The sequence below is a fragment of the Ranitomeya imitator genome, chromosome 9, assembly GCF_032444005.1.
Source record: "Ranitomeya imitator isolate aRanImi1 chromosome 9, aRanImi1.pri, whole genome shotgun sequence".
Classification (NCBI taxonomy): Eukaryota; Metazoa; Chordata; class Amphibia; order Anura; family Dendrobatidae; genus Ranitomeya; species Ranitomeya imitator.
This window is the reverse complement of record NC_091290.1, coordinates 36545411-36558057: the sequence shown is the minus strand read 5'-3', so window position 1 is coordinate 36558057 and position 12647 is coordinate 36545411. Positions and strand designations below refer to the sequence as shown.

At 45.6% G+C, this 12647-nt stretch overlaps 1 protein-coding gene across 1 annotated transcript; it reads left to right on the top strand.

Moving 5' to 3' along the window:
- Window positions 1–1080: 1080 nt before the first annotated feature.
- Window positions 1081–8877, top strand: LOC138648899 (uncharacterized oxidoreductase YtbE-like). The gene is made up of 2 exons (XM_069738873.1): window positions 1081–1116; window positions 7669–8877. The coding sequence occupies exons 1-2, from the start codon at window positions 1101–1103 to the stop codon at window positions 8526–8528; spliced, it is 876 nt and encodes a 291-aa protein (XP_069594974.1). The 5' UTR covers window positions 1081–1100; the 3' UTR covers window positions 8529–8877.
- The last annotated feature ends 3770 nt before the right edge of the window (window positions 8878–12647 follow it).

Genomic DNA, 12647 nt, shown 5'->3' with positions numbered 1-12647 from the left:
AAAAAAATAAATTAATAGAAATAAACCACATCCGCAAGTCCAATATATCAAAATATAAAAGCAAAAAAATAAAAATATAAATGAAATGCCAGAGTTGTGGAAAAATAAAATGTTATAGGCCTTGGAGAATAGCAATACAATTTTTTTTAACTACTACTATGGTGCCAGTTCCTCAAGGCTTTTATACCCAATAAATGGCATAAAATCTATAAAATCTTGGAAAAAAATCAGCTTTTTAAACTTTTGGAGTTTTTTACACCAGTTTGTATCAACCATCAAAAATGGGCGCTGCGGCAGTCTCGATGAATCTGCCCCTATAGGTTTACAATACTTCCATTTCGTCAGGTATTTTTTATCTAACGCTGTAAAAACAATTCCCCCACCCCCAAAAATTGAAAAACTAGTGGAATTACAGCTTTTTCTATTTTTCTCTGCACATGGACTTTTTTTCCCTATTTTCCAGTACATTATGTGGTTTTATCGTGTCATTCAAACCAATAACTAGCCCGTCCTTTACAAATCCACGTCCTGATACGGGAAAGTGGACGGAAAACTATATAAATTAAAAAGTTATGGCTCGTCGAAGTTGGGAAGAAAAAAAATAAAAGCCCAAAGCACAAAAAAAATTAGCTGGGACGGGGTTAAATGATTTTCCACATTTGCGGATCGGGCGGCGTGAGCAGCACTCGTATCTGCACGCAAATACGCAACAAATTCTTGAGCGTCCCCACGCGGAAATCGACGTGAGGCGAGACTTCAGCCCCGACAGGTCAATTTCTGGTCAGAAAAAAATCCACATTGCCTGACACAAGTGGAGTCTACACTAGCAAAGGTCTCCTAAGTCACATCTATTGGCAGACTGTAGTGTCAGAGACTCCATTTTGTTACAAAACTGTGAGGAAACGAGAGCAACAGGAGCTGAGGAAATTACGCAGCGCCATAGCAACTGTTGGTCTTATTCCCGCCACAACGACTTATATACTGAGCGCGCAGCGAGAAGCCCCGCCCACAGGCTGCTGCAACCGCGACGTCACTAAGGAGGCGGAGTTTATACGGTTTAGCCACGCCCTGGTCATGTGATTAGCTCGTGCCCTGGAGAGATGGAGCGGCAGGGAGGTAGGTGCGCGCCGGGAGGAGGCTGCAGTGTGTGGCAGGAGGGCGGCTGCCATGTCCGGAGCTGGCAGTGACCGGAGCTGGGTGCAGACACAGTGGGGATTACCGAGTGCTGTGCACTTCCATGTTCTCCCTGCTGAGGGGCAGAGATCACGTGTTCCTGTAACAGGAGAATTTTGGTAACATTTTGCAAACCCTCATGCATACCGCATAGTCCTGTGCACACGTGACGGTTTGTCTCAGGCTTCTCATAGGACCAGATTCCTGCGGGTTTTTTTTTCTTTTCTGAGCTGAAGCTCTGCTGCACCTAAAGCAAAGTGGATGTAATGGCATGAAGCTGTCTGTCTGCTGCTGGGGAACTGCGCCATTTATTCCGGGGTGCACGGAATCTTGTTAGATGTCAAAGTTGCACTAAAATCAAATAAAAGAAAGGGGCGGAAATGCTGCAAAAACCCAGGCGCTGCTTTAGAAAAAGGCTCCTGCGCTTTTTATTAAAAATTTTTTTGTTTGTTTTTTTTTTTTTTTTAAACCTGAAATGGAAAAAAAAAAAAAATACTGATCATATGAATATTTCAAGCATTTTTATTATATTTTGGGGGGATTTTTTTTTTTAAGTGGACCTGTAAAAAAAAAAAAAAAAAAACTAGGTAATTTAACATGTCTGAAAAGTGATCTGGAGTAAGATAAGGGTATGTTTCCACGGTCAGGATTTGACGCAGGTAAAATCTGCACCTGAGGTCACTGGCAGGTCACCTGCGTTTTTGATGCGTTTTTCAGGCAGATTTGTGTGTTTTTGTAGCTAAATAAAGATATACCATAAAAAAAAAAATTGTGATGTAATTTCTTGTCCGACCTCTTCATTTACATACTCCATTGAAGAATAATGTTTACACACACAGACTGATAGATGACAGACAGATTGATCGTATCTATCGATCGATATGTAGATACGTTAGATAATACCAAGCCTGATGTTTAGTAATAAATATAATAAAATGGTACATAAAGAGTTAGGCCGGGATCACACAAATGCGAGCAACTCGGACGAGTCTCACATCTTTAGGGTATGTGTCCACGTTCAGGATTTGGTCAGGATTTTATGCAGGTAAAATCCTGACCAAATCTGCACCTGAGGTCACTGGCAGGTCACCTGCGCTGTCCTTGCGTTTTTTCTGCAATGTAAAGACATGCTGCGTTCTTAAAAGACGCGCCGCATGTGCGTTTCCACGGGTTTGCCGCATGCGTCTTTTCATGCATAGTGGAGACGGGATTTCATGAAATCCCCTCCATTATGCTGTAACATCTGGATGCTGCGCTTTTGACGCTGCGGCTCAACGCAGCATAAAAAACGCAGCGTTTCCTGAACGTGGAAACATACCCTAATACCCAGCAGTGCTGACGGCACTCGGGAGCTGAGCATGCTGTTGCATGTATTTCTGTGCAGCCGCACACTCCGCTCCTGAGTACCAGCGGCAGTGCCGGGTATTAAGATGCGAGACTCATCCGAGTTTCTCGCATGTGTGATCCCGGCCTTAAATAAAGACATGTACACATGAAATCTGCGTTAGGCCGGGGTCACATTTGCACGAGTCTCGAACCTCAATACCCGGCACTGCCGCCGGAGTGTGCAACTGCATGTATTTCTATGTAGCTGAACGCTCCGGTCCGAGTGCTGGCAGCAGTGACAGGTATTGAGGCGAGAGACCCATGTGAGTCTCTCGTAAGTATGACCCCGGCCTTAAAAGCAATATCTGTTTAATTTTTTAAAAAAATGCCAGAGTGGGAAAGCCAGCGATGTTTGTAGCCTGGGAAGGGGTTAATACCCATGGATCTTCCCAGGCTATGAATATCAGTCCGCAGCTGTATATTTAGCCTTCACTGGCTATTAAAATAGGGGGATCCCCCTCACCCCCCCCCCCCCCCCAAAGAAAAAAAAATGACGCGTGGTCCCCCTATAATTTATAGCTAGAAAGGCTATGCAGACAGCTGCAGGCTGATATTCATAGCCTAGAGAAGGACCAGATATTGCCCCCTGGCTACAAATACCAGCTCCCAGCCGCCCCAGAAATGGCGCATCTGTAAGATGAGCCAATTCCAGCGCTTAGCCTTTCTCTTCCCACTCCCCTGTAGTGGTGGGATATGGGGTAATAAGGGGTTAATGTCACCTTACAAAGGTGACATTAAGCCAGCTTAGTAATGGAGAGGTGTCAATAAGGCTACTTTCACACTGGCGGACGTCGCAATGAGTCGTTTTGGAGAAAAAATGCATCCTGCAAAGTTGCCCTCAGGATGCGTTTATTCTCCATAGACTTGCATTAGCGACGCATTGCGACGTATGGTCACACGTCGCATCCGTCGTGAGACGGATGCGTCGTATTTTGGCGGACCGTCAGCACAAAAAAAGTTACATGTAACTTTTTTTGTGCGCCGCGTCCGCCATTTTCGACCACGCATGCGAGGCCGAAACTCCGCCCCCTCACTACTCATCACACTGGGCAGCGGATGCGTTGTAAAACTTCATCCGCTGCTGACGTTGTGCTAAATTAGCCCCGTACCGACGGACAAGTGTGAAAGTAGCCTAAGATACCTACCATTACTAATCCTATAGTAGTGAAAGGGTTAATAAAACACACACACATGCAGAATAAAGTATTTTAATGAAATAAAACACACAGTTTTGACCATATTTTTATACACTCAATCCATGCAATGCCCTCGTCTCCTAGTAAAAAAGAAAAATAATCAACCAACAGTGTACTCCCTGAGTCCGACGTAGTCCTTAATAACGAGTGTCCCACGAAGAGTCCAGCTCTGCTACATCTGGATAACAGACATAGCAGAGCCTGTAGATGATCGCCAGAGATAACTCTCCGGCGATCACCTACACTGCAGCGTTCTCACAATCAGCTGACTGTGAGAACCAGACTAGTGACCGGAGATCAGTCCCGGTCACGTGCACGGCAGTTCTCGCAGTAAGATAAGTTATTGCGAGAACTGCAGTGGACGCGGACTTCTGGCGGCGGGGCAGGTAAGCCGACATGCAAATTAGGAGACATGCGTAGTAAGCTACGTTTACGCAGTTACTACACATGTGACTAATCATTAGATGCGGTTTTACCGCATCTAATGATTATGGGTAATTTACGGAGCGGCGCCGCATTGTAAACAGACATGCTGCGTTCTGAAAAGATGCGCCGCATGTCCGTTTACATCGGTCTGCCGCATGCGTGTTTTAACGCATAGTGGAGACGGGATTTCAGGAAATCCCCTCCACTATGCTGTGACATCTGGACGCTGCGTGCTTGACGCTGTGGCTCTACGCAGTGTCAAACATGCAACATTTCCTGACCGTGGAAACATACCCTAAGGCTTTCCAAAGCTTCCCCTGGGGTGTAACACCCCACCCCCACCTCTATTTTGGCAGAGAATGGGCAAAACATTTATGCAAACACCAAAAGGTGCAAGTATTTTTCCCCCAATTTTTTCCAAAATTTTTTGGCATTATTGGTCCTTGGTGCAATAAAACAAAACTTTGGATTGCACTTGGAGTAGTGTTAATCTATTTTATAATAAATACTAGATGGTGGCCCGATTCTAACGCATCGGGTATTCTAGAATATGTATGTATGTCGCGCTGTGAGTGGGGGTTAAATTCCACACCAATATCCCTGATTGGTCGCGCCCGGCTGGCCGATCAGCGAAGCGTGGTTCAAATCTGGCGCCAATTCGCGGCCAGACTGCGCCTGTCGCTGATTGGACGCGGCCGGCCGTGAGCTACCAATCACTGAAGCGGTGTTTAAATCCCACACCAATATCGCTGATTGGTCACTCCCGGCTGCCCGTGACCAATCAATCATTGAAGCGTGGTTTAAATCCTGCGTCAATTTGCGGCTGGACTGCGTCTGTCGCTGATTGGTCGCAGGATGTCGGTGGTTGGGGGTGCAGGATGTAGCACAGCCACGTAGTATATAGCAGGGGTGTCAAACTGCATTCCTCGAGGGCCGCAAACCATGCGTGTTTTCAAGACTTCCTTAGCATTGCACAAGGTGCTGCAATCATTATGTGTGTAGGTGATTAAACTATCACCTGTGCAGTACAAGGAAATCCTGAAAACATGACCTGGTTGCCGCCCTCGAGGAATGCAGTTTGACACCCCTGGTATATAGCACAGCCACGTAGTATATAGCACAGCCACGTAATATATAGCACAGCCCACGCAGTATATAACATAGCCCACGTAGTATACAGCCGTGTGAGCACCATATCTCTGTTAAAAAAAAGAATTAAAATAAAAAATAGGTATATACTCACCCTCCGGCGTCCACCGATGCGCGCGAGCGGCGAGGCTGCCGTCAGCTTCCGTTCCCAGAGATGCATTGCGAAATTACCCAGATGACTTCGCAGTCTCGCGAGACCGCTAAGTCATCTGGGTAAATTCGCAATGCATCTCTCGGTACGGAAGCTGGCGGCAGCCTCACCGCTCGCGTGCATCGGTGGACGTCGGAAGGTGAGAATTGCACCTTTTTAAATTTTTTTTATATATATCTTTTACTATTGATGCTGCATAGTAAATAGTAAAAAGTTCATCACACAGTGTTAATAGTAGCGTTAACAGACTGCGGTATGCCGCGGTGTAACGCAGACAGTTTAATGGACTGCTACAATGCTATGTGGGTGGCGGGCGCTGACTGGGAGGGGGCACTGACTGCAATGGAGTAGGGAGCGGCCATTTCGCAGCCGGACTGTGCCTGTCACTGATTGGTTGCGGCCAGCGACTTGGGATTTCCGTGACAGAAAGACAATTATATAGTAGGCTAGATGGTGTATGTAGTTTATTTATGAAGTTTTCCGAATAATGCAATTTATACACAGGATTCGGCCGGCCGCAACCAATTAGCGAAGCGTGGTTCAAATTCCGCGCCAATTCGTGGGCGGACTGCGACTGTCGCTGATTGTTCGCGGCCGGGCGTGTCCAATCAGTGAAGCCAGGGACGGCTCCAGGTTTTTGAGGGCCCCGGGCGAAAGAAGTCTCAGTGAGCCCCCCTATTTAACACATACCACGATTCATGATGCACAGATACAGCAGAGAAATATAGCACAGCCAAGCAACGTATAACACAGCCCCGTAGTATATAACACATCCCACGTAGAATATAGCACAGAGACGTAGTTTATAACACTGCCCATGCAGTATATAACACAGGCCACGTAGTATAGAGCACAGCGATGTAGTATATTGCCCAGCCACGTAATGTATACCACAGCCACGTAGTATATAGCACAGCCTACATAGTATATGGCACAGAGATGTAGTATTTAGCACAGCCTATGTAGTACATAACAGCCCACGTGGTATATAGCAATGTGGGCACCATATCCCCGCGAAGCTCCAGTCCCAAGAGTGCATTGCGGTCTCGCGAAATGATGACGTAGCGGTCACGTGAGACCGCTACGTCATCATCTCGCGAGACCGCTACGTCATCATCTCGCGAGACCGCTACATCATCATCTCGCGAGACCGCTACATCATCATCTCGCGAGACCGCTACATCATCATCTCGCGAGACCGCTACATCATCATCTCGCGAGACCGCAATGCATGGATCGGTCACCAGAGCGTCGTGAGGAGCGGGAAAGGCGACGGAAGGTGAGTATATAATGATTTTTAATTTTTTTTATTATTTTTAACATTAGATGTTTTTACTATTGATGCTGCTACTATTGATCCGCAAAAATTCCACAAAAAACGCGCAAATTCCGCGAGAAATCCGTGCGAAAAAAGCACGCGGATTTCTGGCAGAATTCTCAAGATTTTGTCAGGAAAAAATCCGGACGTGTGCACATACCCTAACACGGTCCGTTAACGCTGCCATTAACCCTGTGCGAGTGCTGACTGGAGGGGAGTATAGGGCCATTTTGCCGCCGGACTGTGCCCGTCGCTGATTGGTCGTGGCCATTTTGCCGCGACCAATCAGCGATTTGGGATTTCCGTTACAGAAAGAAAGACGGAAGTGACCCTTAGACAATTATATAGTAGATATGATGTGTTTATTATACACACATTTGTTTTTGCTGTAATCGTACTGACCATGTTTCCAATTCCATTTTTTAGCAAAATAAACACTGTAAAAACACAACAATGATGGAATCGCATTTTTTTTGCCACTTTACCGCACTTTAATATTTTTTTTCGGTTTCCAGTACATTATATGGTTAAATACATGGCATCAGTCAAAACTATGACTCGTTCCTGCAAAATAAAAATAAAAAAGCCGTCGTATGGCTGCGTAGATGGAAAATTAACAAAAGTTATGACTCTTGTCAGAGGGGAAAGAAAAAAACGAAAAGCACAGAAAAAAAATGGCTATGGCTAGAAAAGGCTAATGGGTTAGTATGGGCGAATATGTCACAATTAATGGTGCAGTGTAGAATTCTGTAGTTGGCTTATTTTTGGGGATTCCATGTATTTCCAGCTGTTTCCCATTCATTCAGGCTTTATGTTTTACATTGCTTTCGGTCCTTATAAAACGTGATGTCTCTTTCTATCCTCCACAGCTCCACAGCAGTCGGTGACCCTTAATAATGGGGTGACCATGCCCCTCATTGGCTTGGGCACATTTCGCTTGAGGGGACGAGAAAATCTGCTCCAGGCCGTAGACGCTGCGTTGGAGTGTGGCTACCGCTCGTTTGACACTGCCGCGGTCTATCGTAACGAGGCTGATCTCGGTCACGCTTTGCGCCAGCTGTTGCCTAAATATGGCTTAGGTCGCGCTGATATCTTCATCACAAGCAAGTTATCTCCTGCAGATTTAGGCCCGGGAGCCAGTGATGCCTGTTTGAAGAGCTTGGCCGAATTGGGAGTAGATTACTTGGATCTCTACCTCGTTCACTGGCCAGGGAAGCAGGGCTGGAGAAGTGACGATGCCCGTAACCAAGCCGCTAGAGAAGAATGCTGGAGAGCCTTGGAGGGCCTCTATCAGACTGGCATTATTAAGGCCCTAGGCGTGTCCAATTATACAGAGGACCACCTGGCACAGCTCCTTGGATCGTGCAGCGTCCCCCCTGCGGTGTTACAGGTGGAGTGCCATCCACGGCTCCCACAAACCAATCTTATCGGTTGGTGCAAACAAAATGGAGTTCATCTCCAAGCTTACTCCTCCCTGGGCTGTGGGGATCTTCTGGGAGATGCGGAAGTGTGCAAAGTGGCAAACGTGCACGGGCGCACTCCCTCCCAGGTGTTACTCAGATGGGCACTACAGCAAGGTGTTGGCGTTATTCCTAAAGCTTCTGCGCCAGCGAGAATCGAGGAGAATTTTAAGGTCTGGGATTTTGAGCTGCGTAATGAGGAAGCCGAACTGCTGAAAGGTGGAAGAAGCGAGATAAGATACTGCTGGGATCCTACCGGAGTGGCGTAGCGTCATCTGGACTGTATTATCCTCCTATTTTTCTTGGCTATGCTATTTGGCTTGGCTCCAAAATCCACACCAAATCTGCCAGAGGTCTAAGAGGGGAGGTATGTTCAAAAACCGAAACATGTACTGCCAACATTTCAGAAACGGAAAAATTAATCTTCTACATCCGAATGGAGTTGTTGGATGGATTTGTGCAAGCTTTTACTAACAAAATGAGGTGGTCATAGAAAAATCTGCGTTTTCTAAAAAAAAACTATATCATTTTTTGGGGCATGTGCTTTTTTTTTGGTCAAAAAATGGCACTAAAGATTGAACTTTACGGAAATTAAAGTAACTAATTTTTTTTATTTAATATCTAGTAAATAAAAATAAAATGTAGGAATAGTCCTACAGGTCCTGAAACTCCAACAGATAGCTCAAGAAACTGCTGTTACATACTGTTCAGCAAGCATACGCACTGAGCTACTGTATGAGCATACGCACTGAGCAGTGTACAGGCTCAGCCAAAAGTATGACCTTGTTCCCCTCTCTGCGCATGCTCATGCAGAATATTCATCCTCATGCTTGCAGTGTGTATGAGCATACGCACTGAGCAGTGTACAGGCTCAGCCGAAAGTATGACCTTGTTCCCCTCTCTGCGCATGCTCATGCAGAATCTTCATCCTCATGCTTGCAGTGTGACTTTTTGAGCAATCTGTGTGGGGTCTCAGGATCCATAGTGACCCCTCCATTGCGGTCTGCTGCATGTGTTAAGGTACCGTCACACTAGACGATATCGCTAGCGATCCGTGACGTTGCAGCGTCCTCGCTAGCGATATCGTCCAGTGTGACAGGCAGCAACGATCAGGCCCCTGCTGTGATGTCGCTGGTCGGGGAAGAAAGTCCAGAACTTTATTTGGTCGCTGGACTCCCCGCAGACATCGCTGAATCGGCGTGTGTGACACCGATTCAGCGATGTCTTCACTGGTAACCAGGGTAAACATCGGGTAACTAAGCGCAGGGCCGCGCTTAGTAACCCGATGTTTACCCTGGTTACCAGCGTAAAAAAACAAACAGTACATACTTACATTCAGCTGTCTGTCCCTTGCCGTCTGGTTCCTGCACTGACTGCTGGCCGTAAAGTGAAAGCAGAGCACAGCCACAGCGGTGAGTCACCGCTGTGTGACTCACTGCTGTGCTGTGCTTTCACTTTCACTTTACGGCCAGCAGTCAGTGCAGGAACCAGACGGCAAGGGACAGACAGCTGAATGTAAGTATGTACTGTTTGTTTTTTTACGCTGGTAACCAGGGTAAACATCGGGTTACTAAGCGCGGCCCTGCGCTTAGTTACCCGATGTTTACCCTGGTTACCGGGGACCTCGGGATCGTTGGTCGCTGGAGAGCTGTCTGTGTGACAGCTCTCCAGCGACCAAACAGCGACGCTGCAGCGATCCGGATCGTTGTCGGTATCGCTGCAGCGTCGCTAAGTGTGACGGTACCTTTAGGAAGGGAAGATATTAAATAAAACAATAGGCATTGTTTGACTAACACTACATTGGAGTTTCAGAGAAAATATACTTTAAAGATCCAGCTGGGAGCATAGCTGGAAGCCAGGATAGTTCAGTGCCGCTCCAGGGTGGCATTTTTCTGCTCAGATTTTGGTGTATTTCTCTATGGAAGAGAAATGTCAATCATTTAGAGCAGCGCTGGGAATAGCCGGCTGGAAGCAGCACATGACTAATCTATCCAGCTATTGTCCCTGGCACTTCAGAGAAAAATATACATGGCTGCAATCATACAGCGAGACTTTAATTAATACTACCTGCGGTTTGATCAGCATGAAATGGATCACAAGTTTCCTTTAGAACACATTCACATTAACAGATTTTTGCTGCTGCTGTAAAAAGAAAAAAAAAATGTCTATAGTTTTCTTAATGAAACTCTGAATGATTTTTTTATGAACCAAGAATTCAGCCCCATTGGTTGGTGACCTTGGGCTACAGCCGAGTATCCTACACCTAGAGCAGACTTTTTTTTTTTAACCAAAATGGTGCAAGGCTCCGACCCTGAAATCCCCCCTCCGAGTTATGTCAGCAATTGTGAAAACTTTCAAAATGATATTAACCGCAATTGTAAGTGTTAATTGTTTTAATATAGGCTAATTCATAGTTGTGATCTCTCGTCCTGGCGTCTCGCTTCTTCACACTGTATAATTACGTTGGCTGAGAAAAATTGTAGAAAAAACTTCCCGCGATTAAAAATAGAGGCTATAATAATGAAGACATGTAATATACTGCTGCAACGACATGCGCTGGAGATCCGGGGTGCCGGAGATAACCTGCACATGTACAGCATCAAAGCGTTCACCGCCCAGTCTCTACTGTTAGACCATGACTCATCGGGAAAGTAGACGGGTCATTATATAAGGCGCTGCCAAATGTAGTCTTCCCTTTACAGAACACAATTCCCGTGGTTATAAGAAACTGAAGGCTGACATTTCTCTCCTTTAAAAAAAAAAAGTATGTATGTATGTATATATATATATATATATATATATATATATATATACAGTGGGGCAAAAAAGTATTTAGTCAGTCAGCAATAGTGCAAGTTCCACCACTTAAAAAGATGAGAGGCGTCTGTAATTTACATCATAGGTAGACCTCAACTATGGGAGACAAACTGAGAAAAAAAAATCCAGAAAATCACATTGTCTGTTTTTTTAACATTTTATTTGCATATTATGGCGGAAAATAAGTATTTGGTCAGAAACAAAATTTCATCTCAATACTTCGTAATATATCCTTTGTTGGCAATGACAGAGGTCAAACGTTTTCTGTAAGTCTTCACAAGGTTGCCACACACTGTTGTTGGTATGTTGGCCCATTCCTCCATGCAGATCTCCTCTAGAGCAGTGATGTTTTTGGCTTTTCGCTTGGCAACACAGACTTTCAACTCCCTCCAAAGGTTTTCTATAGGGTTGAGATCTGGAGACTGGCTAGGCCACTTCAGGACCTTGAAATGATTCTTACGAAGCCACTCCTTTGTTGCCCTGGCGGTGTGCTTTGGATCATTGTCATGTTGAAAGACCCAGCCACGTTTCATCTTCAATGCCCTTGCTGATGGAATGAGGTTTGCACTCAAAATCTCACGATACATGGCCCCATTCATTCTTTCATGTACCCGGATCAGTCGTCCTGGCCCCTTTGCAGAGAAACAGCCCCAAAGCATGATGTTTCCACCACCATGCTTTACAGTAGGTATGGTGTTTGATGGATGCAACTCAGTATTCTTTTTCCTCCAAACACGACAAGTTGTGTTTCTACCAAACAGTTCCAGTTTGGTTTCATCAGACCATAGGACATTCTCCCAAAACTCCTCTGGATCATCCAAAGGCTCTCTAGCAAACTTCAGACGGGCCCGGACATGTACTGGCTTAAGCAGTGGGACACGTCTGGCACTGCAGGATCTGAGTCCATGGTGGCGTAGTGTGTTACTTATGGTAGGCCTTGTTACATTGGTCCCAGCTCTCTGCAGTTCATTCACTAGGTCCCCCCGCGTGGTTCTGGGATTTTTGCTCACCGTTCTTGTGATCATTCTGACCCCACGGGGTGGGATTTTGCGTGGAGCCCCAGATCGAGGGAGATTATCAGTGGTCTTGTATGTCTTCCATTTTCTAATTATTGCTCCCACTGTTGATTTCTTCACTCCAAGCTGGTTGGCTATTGCAGATTCAGTCTTCCCAGCCTGGTGCAGGGCTACAATTTTGTTTCTGGTGTCCTTTGACAGCTCTTTGGTCTTCACCATAGTGGAGTTTGGAGTCAGACTGTTTGAGGGTGTGCACAGGTGTCTTTTTATACTGATAACAAGTTTAAACAGGTGCCATTACTACAGGTAATGAGTGGAGGAAAGAGGAGACTCTTAAAGAAGAAGTTACAGGTCTGTGAGAGCCAGAAATCTTGATTGTTTGTTTCTGACCAAATACTTATTTTCCACCATAATATGCAAATAAAATGTTAAAAAAACAGACAATGTGATTTTCTGGATTTTTTTTTCTCAGTTTGTCTCCCATAGTTGAGGTCTACCTATGATGTAAATTACAGACGCCTCTCATCTTTTTAAGTGGTGGAACTTGCACTATTG